Source organism: Hippocampus bargibanti, linkage group LG06 (genome assembly GCF_051943395.1).
Source record: "Hippocampus bargibanti isolate YZ-2025 linkage group LG06, ASM5194339v1, whole genome shotgun sequence".
NCBI classification, from domain to species: Eukaryota; Metazoa; Chordata; class Actinopteri; order Syngnathiformes; family Syngnathidae; genus Hippocampus; species Hippocampus bargibanti.
Window position 1 is genome coordinate 5,689,847 of NC_142739.1, and position 12,835 is coordinate 5,702,681.

The window sequence follows — 12,835 nt, forward strand, 5'->3', positions numbered from 1 at the left end:
CTGCCTAAGGTTGGGGGGAGCAAAGGACCATTTCCTGAGGCTACACTGCTTCTATTGTCCATATTGACCATAATGAGTCAGGACAATAGAAGCAATCAGTGTAACCTCAGGAAATTGACCTCTGCTCCCTCCAACCTTAGAGATGGGGCCTATCTTAGCAGAGGTCTGCCACCGCCCCCTCTGGATAGTAGGGGTATATATAAAGGGCCAGAGCTACCAGCAAATTTTAGTTCGCTGATGAAGCCCCTTGGAAAAGAAGTGAAAGGTTCCAATGTACCATTTTTATACTAATGGGAGTTCACAGAACATAGCAGTAAACACTTCTTTTACTTCCCCTTTAAGATACGTTGCAAAAAACATCATAACTACAAAGTCTGAATCTTTGCAGCATCTCATGAAGTAGATATTATATCCTTGTATTGCAGAACATCTTCTTTTCCTTTTGGCTTTTCCTTTCAGCGAATCAGTGTCCTCCATCTTCAGAGGTTTGAAACACGTTTGCTTCGGCCAATAACCCTCTGTATTTATCCGGGCTTGGGTCCGGCACAATAATACACTGGCTTGTGTCCCTTCGTAGCTACAGAACAAGCAACTCTATGAACTTAATAAAGATGAAGATGCTCGATAAAAGGCAATGCCAGCAAAATCCATCTTCTTTTTTCACCCAAATGCTCAAGTGACGGTTCTACAAATTCGCTCCCTCACCTACACTCTGTGATTGACTTCCAGTGTCAATCATCCTTGTCTTTTCTGTAATTCTCATTTCAAATGGACAATGACAAAAACAAGGCACATTGTATCAATAGTATATAAAAGATATACTAATCTATTAAATTAATGTGTATTTTTTTTCCATTTCAGTGTACCGGATAGCTTTACATTCTCACCTGTACATAGTCGACACTCCTTCCAAGCGCTTTAAAAGCGGTGTACATGACTTCTCTCTTGCCTCCCCATTTCTGCATGATACATACACACTTGTTGTTAAGGACCAGTCTCGAGACTTGCTGAACGCTCTCAGCATAGCTCTCATCTGTCTCCTCTGGCCCCCAGCTGTGAAAATTACTCCTCCACACATATGTGGCGACATTGTCCCATCCCATGATTTCTTTGAAAATGTCCATCATATACAAGTCATCATCTGAGTTGCCATCGACCACCAAGACGACTTTGATTCCAGGGTATGTCAGCCTCTTTACTGATACCAGGCATTTCGTCAGGTAGTTTGGATCCTCTTGATATGCTGCAATGCATAGTGCTAAAGATTTATTCAGCTTAATTGGCGTCTCTAAGGACCGCTTCATATTTCGATGTTCTAAGAGTGCAAAGATGGTCTGGATAAGGAGATGCACAACCAAGATGGCTCCATACAGTCCAAAGGACAGATGATTGTGGGCTGTGGTAAAGAATTGGTAGCCCATGATGTATGCTGTGGAGATGCCCACCAAGAGTGAAACACCAAACATTGTGGTCCCAAATATCCGCAGATAGGTGAGGACTCGCTGACCACTCATCTGGGTTGGGATGGGGAGAGGGCAAGAGGGAAAATAGAAATGAATTAATGATTTCAGTACATTAAATATGTTTTCTGCAAAAATATGCAGACACAAAAGGTTTGATACACGATTTACGTCCACTTTATTCCTGCTGCTCTTTAACCTCAGCTGCAATAGTAACATGGATGTAGGTGACAGACAAATATCTGAAAAAACTGAACATCTTATTTTCTGTATGAAATATACACACACCTCCTTAACCTTGGCGTTCGGCAAGTAGATAACTTTGGGTGAGAGTGATCACTGGGTGTCATTAGGATGGCCTGTGCTACCCATCATCATGTGCCACATCAATTTAACATAAACATTTCATCGACTGTACAATAATTTAGGATACTTGTGCATTCAAAGATTTTGAGATTTGGAAAACTTCATTTTGCAGGGTCACTATTTACAAACTTGCAACTCTTCTTTGGTCATTTTTTTCCTAGAAGTGAATTTTCCCCCCATTTTGCTGTGTCTCCTTTGGATTGCATTGGTTTGGTTTAGCCTTTATTATTCTCGCAGTGGAGAAATTTACATTTCACAGAAACAAAGTGATCAAAGTAAGAGGAAAGGAAAGGAAGATGTAGAAAAGCAAAATACAGAATTTGCTGTAAAGTGACCTTGAGAGTTTTTAAAGGCGCTTATAAATGAAATGTATTATTATTAAACACAACAAAAAAAAACGAAATAACAAATGATATAACACAACACAAAAGACACAGAGTCATTCAATCTTTAGCACTTTCTGCACCCTCTCTTCTTGGATGAAACAGTTCTAGATGAAAGAGGAGATGATCAAAGCATCCTTTTCACCCGTGAATCAGGGACGGCATGGTGAAAAAATGTGCATGTCTGCAACATGCTAAATGTTGAAAGCAAACACCAAGCTGTAGCCTCCATTGAGGAAAAAAAGATTGCCTCATATCTCCTGTCCCACGTAAATCCGCTACAATTCCAAGCCGCGACAGTTCCACATATGCATCGGTTCTTTATCGCTACTCTTCTTGTCTTTGCAAGGTCTCCTTTTTTGTTCGAGCTCATGCATTTATTGTCGGATGTGTCTTGTCCCTGCAAATACCCAAAGACGTTATAATATGTATCTGTAATATATGTTTGTTGTCGCAAGGTTAAGACTATCAAAGCCTGACCTAAAACAGCTGAGATTACCTCCTCACTTCAAATAATCATGATAATGGTAGCATTTTGTGACTTCGGTAAAACTCTAAAACGTTCTTCTGACTTTCAGTTTTTAGTCTAGGACTGTGAAAATAAGCAATCAACAAAGAGTATTCAGATTCACATTGTATACTGTTGACAATTTCATTGAACCCCAGAAACATGTTTTTGAAATATGGAAGGAAGGCAGACTAACTCCTTAAGGCAGAAAATCACAGGAAGGTCTGAGCTGAGTTTTAAACCAAGAACCTTTGTACCCTGAGATGAAAATGCTCTTCAGTGATGTTAAAATGGTGGAGAGATTAGATTTTCTTTTTTTTCCAATCCTACAATGTACAATGAAAGTAATAAAAAAACATGATTTACAAGTATGTAAAACTCACAAAGCAGATAGATACATTCCCAGTTACAACCAGTTGAGAGGAGCAAAAACAAAACAATGACCATCTGGATGGTTCGTTGTTGAGTGCTCGGAATTCCAGGTAAGAAAACTACCCAACATAAATAAGAAGTAAAATACTATTATTATTTTTTTTTTTTTTGGGGGGGGGGTCCACTATTTTCTTGTGTGCACATGACAGGGCGGATTCTTGTCCCATTAACAACAAACTTGGAACATTTAGGTTGCAAGTCCTTTATGATTGTTTTTTTTTCTGTTATTCTCAATGAAAAGACAAATACATAAATGTCTGTTTGAGTGCTGTTTGCCAATCAAATGAATTGTTTTTTTATGCAGGTACCAATACAGACCAGTCTGTTAATTTGTCTCGTCAATAACCGCCAGATTTGTATGAACGTGCTCTACTTGCAGTGTTCTTCCCAGCAGTTATTATGTTGCTACTTCCATCTGTTTGGCAGATCAGTGGAGACCCACTCAACGTGGCTCAGCGCAGAGCGGACCACCCTGTGATGTCATCTGTTTATATCTCCGTGGGAAGAAAAAGGCAAGTGCTTATGAGTTTTCTAGTGCTGCTTATGCACTCACTCGCTGTTCTGTCACTTGCAAAGAAGGTATCATAAAATGTACTGGATAATATCAAGCTAAAGTACGTCATGAAAGCAGGGTAAACAAAATCATATTAAAACATCTGAAATCATTTCAGAAATCTGTGCGACCATATGATCAAGAAGAAAAATCACATTTGACATTTTTTGTTGACACAGCCTTCAGTGCTGACAAATCCTCACTTGTTGGATATAAGTTCTTGAAACACATTTTAAACACACACACACACACACACACACACACACACACACACACACACACACACACACACACACACACACACACACACACACACACACACACACACACACACACACACACACACACACATAAACACACACACACACACACAGACATTGTGTTGTTGCAAGCTCTGGATCCAACAACAGGTGCTAAGACTTACACATTATTATTATTATTATTATTATTGTTATTATTATTAATATTATTAATATTATTATTATTATTATATAATTTTGAGTGTTCCATTAACTGGCCATGCATGTTTTTGGAATGTAAGAGGAAAGTTGGAGAAACTCACACACACACGGGGAGAATGCGAATGGCACACAGGAAGGCTGGTGCCAGAATCGAACTCTACACTTCTGCAGTGTCACGTTCCGGTTGGCAACCACGGGTGGCACTGCCGGCCCCGCCTGCAGCTGCACAGGTGTTGGTCGTTTTAATCAATGGCAGTTAAAATGACTTCTGGTACGACCTTCAGTGTCGGTTCATTGTTTGTTTCACCCTTTTAGGTTTTTTTTTAATCTTGTCATATTTTTTACACATGGTTTTGTTTGATACTTTGGGCATTTCTGTTCTGATTACTTTGTTGTTTTGTTCCTGCTGACTATATTTTAATGCAATTTGTCAAATATACCCTGCTCCTCCCTCTTGTCTGCTTTTTTGGGGTCCATCACCACCACGCAAATCATGACATGCACTAACCAATCAAACACTGTGATGCCAATCATAATTATGATTATTATTATTGCTTTTCTTCAACATCAAAGATCCATCCATTGTCCATGATATTCACATGACTTTTTAAAATAGTTTTGCTCGGTCTGTTGCTTCTGGTTGAAAGCATTATTATTATTTTTGAATACATACTTTCATTCATTCATTTTCCGGAAAACGTTATCCTTATTATGGTTGTGGGGGGTGCTGTAGTAGTCGGGGGAGACCATGAACCAGTTGCCAGCCAATTGTAGGAAACACAAAGACAAACAAACATTTACTCTCACGCTCACACCTAGGGACAATTTGGACTGTTCAATCGGCCTGCCATGCATGTTTTTGGAACGTGGGATGAGACCGCAGGACCTGGAGAAAACCCACACTGGCATGACAAGAACATGCATACTCCACACAGGAAGGCCGGTGCTGGAATTGATCTTCTGCACTGTGAAGCTGACAGACTATTAAACTGACTACTGGGCCACCAATTTGTTTGTAAAATTATGTACATGTCACATCCTCCTCTGCGCCAGGAGCCTGCCCCTCCCCTCCTGTGTCATCCTCCTCTGCTCCTGGAGCGGGCCCCTCCCCTCCCTGCTCTCCAGACTCACTCACCTGTTCCTCATTTCCTTAATTGTGCCTTCTGGCTATAAAAGTATATCGGTGTATTATCCGAAGTTCCCTGTCACCCACCCGCGCCCAGGTCTATTACTCTGTTCTCCTCCATTGCCTTATTTTCTGTATTACTTTATGTGTCTCAGTAAAGACTCTGTTTGAAGTTACTGTCTCCACCGTGTATTTCGGATCCAACCCTTACTGCTTCACGTCGTCCCTCGAGTCCTGTCTCCTCTCCTCGAGCGGACGTGACATAATACACCGGCCACCTATGGATCTCGCCGGTGGAGACAAATTCGGATCCGCCTTAGCCCATCAGGCGGAGCATTCGAGCCAGCTGGCGCAAGCGGTCACGGAGATCCGCCATTCCGTGTCCCCGCTGGCTCAGCGCTTGCAGGAGGTTGAGACACGCCTCGCCACCCTTACGGCCCCTTCCTCCCCAACGTGAGTAGGCACGGGCTACCTTTACCACACCCTTTACGCTACGCAGGCGAACCCGAGCGCTGTGCTCAATTTCTTATGCAGTGCTCGCTCGTGTTCGAACAACAACCCTCCGCCTACGTTAGCGATGAGGCTAAAGGTCATCACCAGCCTGCTCACGGGTCAGGCAGAGACCTGGGTGCTGGCCGTCCGGGAGTCCCGACCTGAACTTCGCTTCTCTTATCCGGACTTTGTGGCCGAGCTGCGCCAAGTTTTCCACAACCCGGTCACAGAGGTCGAGGCAGAGGGACTCCTACACGACGCTGGCACCACCCTCAGCGACATCGTCATCAGCCTGGACCATCGCCTTCGGGATAGGCAGCGGGAGCAAGGCAACCAGCGGCCTAACGAACCCGGAGGCAAGTTGCGGACGACCATACCCGGCGGCAACGAGCGGTCGCGCCTCAAGGGGTCTCCCGAACCCATGCAGGTAGGAAGTGGGAGCGATCGAGCCAACCCCGGGGTTCGTCACACTCAAGGCCCCCAGCCGAAGACCTCCAGCTCCTGTAAGTCCCCGTCTAAACGGCGACCGCGGCGACCACTGGAGGCGGCGAGCACGGCCCGTTCAACTCCCAGACGATACGGGTGCTAGTAGATTCAGGGGCAGACGGGTGCTTCATTGATCCCCAACTGGCAGAAACATTGCGCTGCGACGTAGAAAATATCAAGACTCCCAAGGAGAATCTTGACCTCGACGGCCGACTGCTAGCTAAGGTTACCCGTATCACTGCACCGCTTAAACTCAGGATATTGGGTAACCATGTTGAACACCACCAATTCCTTCTTATGGCCTCCCGCAACGTGCCACTCGTGCTGGGCCTCCCTAGGCTCAGCACCCATGACCCTTCCATCTCATGGGAGGGTTCCACCATACAGGTTTGGAGCCCCTACTGCTATGCCAACTGCCTACGGTCGGCTACGGCAGGGCGAGACCTGTCCCGCGGCGGCACGCCCAAAGAGACTGTCTCGAGGGCATGCCGCGTTGTTACCATGATCTGCGGGAGGCGTTAATTAAGGACAACACGCAATCCCTGCCACCCCACCGGATTCCAGACTCTGTCACATCTCACACCCGGAATAAGAAGCCCTGAGCGCATACATTGACTCTTCCCTGGCGGCGGGACTTATTCGACCCTTGCGTTCCCCGCTCGGTGCAGGGTTCTTCTTTATCGAAAAGAAAGATAAATCCCTGCGCCCGTGTGACGACTATAGGGGTCTGAACGACATCACCATTCGCAACAAATACCCTCTCCTCCTCATAGATTCGGCCTTCGCGCCTCTCCAATCGGCTACCATCTTCACCAAATTAGATTTGCGTAGCTCATACAACCTGGTTCGCATCAGAGAGGCGGATGAGTGGAAGACCGCATTCAAAACGCCCTTGGGGCATTTTGAATACCTGGTGATGCCGTTCGGACTCAACAACGCTCCCGCCGTATTCCAAAACCTCATCAACAATGTGCTCAGGGACTTTCTCAATGTTTATGTGTTTGTGTATTGAGACGACATCCTCATTTTCTCTAAATCCACAGAAGAACACCGGCAGCATGTCCGACGGGTCCTGGCGCGGCTCCTGCAAAACCGGCTCTACGTGAAGGCAGAGAAGTGCGAGTTCCACATCCGCTCTCTGTCGTTTCTGGGGTTTGTCGTGGAGCAGGGGCAACTCCAGGCCGATCCCGCCAAGACCAAAGCGGTGGTATAATGGCCAAACCCCAAGACGCGCAAACAACTCCAGCGATTTTTGGGGTTTGCCAACTTCTACCGCCACTTCATCCGTGGTTATAGTAAGAAGGCACTCCCCCTAACCAATCTCACTTCCACCAAGGTCCCCTTTAGGTGGACACCCGACGCGGAGGGGGCATTTAACCGCCTCCGACGCGCCTTCACTAACCCTCCTGTCTTACGCCTCCCTGACCCAGACCACGCGTTCTCAATAGAGGTCGACGCATTGGAGTCCAGGGTGGGGGCAGTATTCTCCCAGCGCTCCCCGGTCGACCAGAAGCTCCCCCCATGTGCCTTCTTCTCCCGCCGGCTCAGCCTTGCGGAAGCCAACTATAATGTGGGGAACCGGGAACTGCTGGCGGCCATCCTGGCGCTGCAGGAGTGGAGACACTGGCTCGAAGGGGCCAAACACCCCTTCATCGTCTTCACCGATCATAAGAACCTGGCCGCCATTCGGTCCGCCAAGAAACTCAATTCGCAGCAGGCCCGTTGGACACTGTTCCTGACCCGCTTCAACTTCACTCTCACCTACTGCCCAGGTTCGCATTCACGATCCGGCAGAGAAGGAGGAGGTCATCGCCAACATCCTGCTGCACAACACATTCTGGTCGCCCTGAGGTGGGAGGTGGAAAAGAGGGTCCAGGAGGTAACCCTAATCCCAAGGGTTGCCCGGTGGCCTATCCGTCCCCCCCGCACTACGCACCGAGGTTCTGCACTGGGGCCATGCCTCAAGGGTCGCTTGTCACCCTGGGGTCAGCAGGACGATTCACATCATCGCACAGCAGTTCTGGTGGCCAGAGTACAGGAGGGACGTCGTGGACTACGTGAAGGCATGCCGCGCCTGTGCCCTCGGGAAGGTCTCCCATCAACCCCCGGCAGGACTTCTCCAGCCACTACCAGTCCGCTCCCGACCCTGGACCCATATCTCCCTGGACTTCGTCACGGGCCTCCCCCCTTCCCGTGGCAAGACGGTCGTCCTCACTGTGGTGGATCGCTTTTCCAAGTCGGCCCACTTCATTCCGTTAACCAGGTTACCGTCCGCCATCGAGACGGCTCAACTCCTGGTTAACCACGTCGTCCGTCTCCACGGGATTCCGGCGGTCATCGTGTCGGACCGGGGACGGCAGTTCGGTTCCAAGGTATGGAAACGTTTCTGTCGGTCCCTAGGGCCGTCGGCGAGCCTGTCGTCTGGCTACCATCCCCAGACCAACGGCCAGACAGAACGCAAGAACCAGGACCTGGAGGCGTCTCTCTGGTGTGTGTGCCTCCACAGTCCCGCGTCGAGGGCCCTCCACTTGCCATGGGTGGAGTACGCTCACAACACCCTGGTCTCCACAGCTACAGGTCGGTCCCCTTTCATGTCCGCCTGTGGTTATCAGCCACCTCTGTTCCCCACCCAGGAGGGTACCGTCCATCGAACACCACCTGAGACGGGCCCATCGAGTGTGGAAGGAGACCAGAGCTGCCCTTTCGCGCAGGGCATCCCGGAACCAACTGGTTGTGGATCGTCGGCGCCGCCAGGCAACAAATTACCAGGTCGGGCAGGAGGTGTGGCTGTCCACGAGGGACCTCCAGTTGGCCGGGACATTGGCCAAACTGGGTCCACGGTTCGCTGGTCCCTTCCTCATTGAGGCCATCCTCAGTCCGGTCTCAGTGAGGCTACGGCTGCCACCCACGATGAGGATCCACCCGGTCTTTCACGTCTCCCTCCTCAAGCCTGTGGAGACCAGCCCTCTGGCTCCGACACCCGCTTCCCCCGGATGGTGGACGGCAGTCCTGTCTACACCGTGCGGGAGATAGTGGACTCTAGGCGCATGGGCAGGGGATTGCAGTACCTGGTCGATTGGGAGGGCTATGGGCCCGAAGAACGCCAGTGGGTCCCCCGTTCCTGGGTCCTCGACCCATCTCTCACCCGGGCATTCCATTTGGCTCACCCCTCCAAACCGGGTGGGCCGCCAGGAGGCGTCCATTGGGGGGGGGGGGCACTGTCACATCCTCCTCTGCGCCAGGAGCATGCCCCTCCCCTCCTGTCTCATCCTCCTCTGCTCCTGGAGCGGGCCCCTCCCCTCCCTGCTCTCCGGACTCACTCACCTATTCCTCATTTCCTTAATTGTGCCTTCTGGCTATAAAAGCCAGCCTTACCGTTCGGTCTGCGCCGGTGTATTCTCCGAAGTTCCCTGTCACCCAGCCGCGTGCAGGTCTGTTACTCTGTTCTCCTCCATTGCTTTATTTTCTGTATTACTTTATGTGTCTCAGTAAAGACACTATTTGAAGTTACTGTCTCCACCGTGTATTTCAGGTCCAACCCTTACTGCTTCACGTCATCCCTCGAGTCCTGTCTCCTCTCCTTGAGCGGACGTGACAGTACAGGTATTTTATGTTTTTAATGTAAATGTTTATTTCATTTATTTATTGATTTAGGGGGCAGGGTTGTGTTGATGTCCTGTGGCAGTGGTCTACTTCTGGTGCAGATGACTCACAGACATACCTACCTCAACACAGACACGCCACCTCAATGGAGCCAGACACTTTTATTTAACATCTGTGACATATTTTTTCGACTCCCTGTAAAAGACTGGAATTTATAACAAGTGAACCGTATTTTCTTTATTCTTCCAGTACATAAAGTTACCATGGTCAACATCCCAATATTTTCATGTCTATATAAAAAACAACAACAAAAAACAAAGAAAAACAAAATCAACTCTACCAACAAAAACAAAAAATCAGATGTGATTTGTAAATCCATCGAAATAGAGGACTAAAGGTTAGGGTTAGGGTTTAGGGTTAAGGATAGGGTTAGGGTTAGGCTGAAATTGTCTTCATTTGCTGAAATACCAAACTTGAAAATTCTTCTCATCTTTAGAAGCGTTAAACTCCTCTAATACATTTTTTTTGTGCACAAATCACCATTTTAAAAGAAATGTAATCATATTTGATTTATCAGTTCCTTCTAGCAATTTCAAAATGTGTTAATCAGCAATTTCTTATGTTTGTGGATGGGCCCATAACCCTCGATGTCAGCATTTTAACTTATTTTTGTATTTACAAATGTACCGATTTTCCAGTGTATTAGGCACACCGGAGTATAAGGCGCACCCCCAATCAATGGTGTATTTTCAAACTTTTTTCCATATAAAAGGCGCACCCGAATATAAGGTGCACCTGAGTATAAGGCGCACCTTCAATGAATGAAGTTTTCCAAATAATATATAAATGTATAAACATTTTCCAAATATAAAGCACACCACATTAAAAGGCGCTACAGTAGAGGCTGGGGTTATACACTACTTCTTCTACAAGGAGAAAAGGAGTCGTTGGCTGCTTACTGTAGTTGCGAGACCTGTTGTGGCTCAATATTACTTCACATATCAAGCGCACCTGCGTATAAGGCGCAATGTCATCTTTTAAAGAAAATCAATTAAAGCTTCTGGCTGTGCCGTAAACACTGGAGGATACGGTATGTTATTGGGCTGATTGTTTTAGACAAAGCACACAATGTATTACCAAACAGAAGTGGTGAAAACGGCTTGCTGACTTTGTCCATGCAACAAAAACAACACCACACACAGACACACACAGACACACACAGAAGGACCGACACACACACACACACACACACACACACACACACACACACACACACACACACACACACACACACACACACACACACACACACACACAAATGAGTTTGACACCTCTGTCCTAATCTTTACTGAGCTGTTTGACACTAAATAGGGAATGAGAAGGCAGATAACCAGGAGCAGAGTCCAAAAAGCTCTTGGCCCTAATATAATGCCTTGTTCATTTCATTCTTGGATGGGAAGGCCACAAGCAGTGTAGCAGGCCGTCTTTGGCACGTGGACAGGCGATTAGTGTCAGATTTTCTTTTACAAGATGATTTTATATACACACCCTATTCATGCAAGCTGAAGACAAAAACGCGCATAAAAGCTCATTAGAACCGAGCTTTTTTACGCTTTATACTGTACATATCACTATAGAGCCCCTTCAGGGTTTGTGTGTTTGCTTCAGTTGTATGTTATCTATGTTTATAAGAAATTTGGGGCAGAATAAACCCCTTGAGTCTTTGTTTTGGCCTCAGCTTTTAGTGAACCACATACAGTATAATGGAAACAATGGTGATAAATGTTAGTCATAGTCACTAAAATGAGTCGAGAAAGAAGTTTCCTCTTCTGATAACACCAGTACTACTTCCTATATTCCTGACAAAGATTCAATGACACATTGGTGTTCCAGTTTCAGCCGCCCTTGTTTGTTTTGAACTGCAGGAAATCCTGATCCAAACCACCGCAAATGTGTGGATGCCACGGAAACAAATGTTATTTCTCATTGACGTTCTTGCACTTCACATACATAAAATGTCTGTTGATGATTTCCCTGAAGAAAAAAAGGTGGTAAATTGCATTTATTTAGCACAGACATTCACAATTTGCTGCATCGCCTCTAAACGTAGTGGCAAAGTGGTAGGTGTCAAACGTTTAGGGATATGTGTGAATTCAGTCATAGGAAGGATGACACTCTTCAAACTTGTAATGTGTAAGAAGTCTTTTTTTCTTTCTCGCATGCCAGAAGCCCTTTTAGTTTATGATCAAACCAGTTGGTCCGCAAACAGACAAAAAGTCAGCAGACAAAAACTCAGTCGTTACAGTCGTTTGTCTAAATTTGACCAAATTTTCTTTGATGTAAAGGGTACAATCTGAGTGAAAGTGTGCATCAGTGCATGAAGAGAATTGGAGAAAAGGTGGCTGTCCATCATAGAGAGCTTGAATGTGCATCAATACATGCTGGTGATATCATCACAGTTTAGTGTTTGGTTTTAAAAAGTGGCACTTGAAAATGTCAGGAGCATGTTGATGGGTTTATTTTGATTGTTCGTCCCTGATTCATTGCTTCTACGGGTGTTGATGGAAGAGGATGGTTAAATCATTAGGAAGCCAGGTGTAGAACAGAAAGTTGGTTTAATCTTGAAGAGAGCGGAGAAATCACGGTGTCGGCTAAGGAGGACGCATTGTACGGTATGTTGAAAGTGGATTAGTGAAGACTGCAGGCTGATTAAATAATATGCAAGGCAATATAATGACCACTGGATGTGTTTGGAGAGGAAGCGGTCTCAATATTTACATATTGGTCACTGCGGAAATGGTGTAGCTTTGAATTCCTGTGAAAGTGGAGACAATTTCAAGCCTTCAACTCGATAGAAAAAGTCAAAAAGCTCCTCGTTGGCAGCGCAGTTGGGGTCGTTGAGATCCCCATTTAATTTCAAAAGGCTTTCGATGTTGTGGGGCTGGCCTGGGTGACATGCCGCTGC

At 46.5% G+C, this 12,835-nt stretch overlaps 1 protein-coding gene across 1 annotated transcript in view; it reads right to left on the minus strand.

Annotated features, from left to right (window-relative positions):
* has2 (hyaluronan synthase 2) overlaps positions 1-12,835 on the minus strand; it is a 34,249-nt gene that overhangs the window by 12,088 nt on the left and 9,326 nt on the right. The window contains exon 2 of the mRNA XM_088999366.1: positions 888-1,514. Within this exon, the coding sequence (XP_088855492.1) occupies positions 888-1,514 (627 nt within the window). The remainder of the gene's footprint in view (positions 1-887; positions 1,515-12,835) is intronic.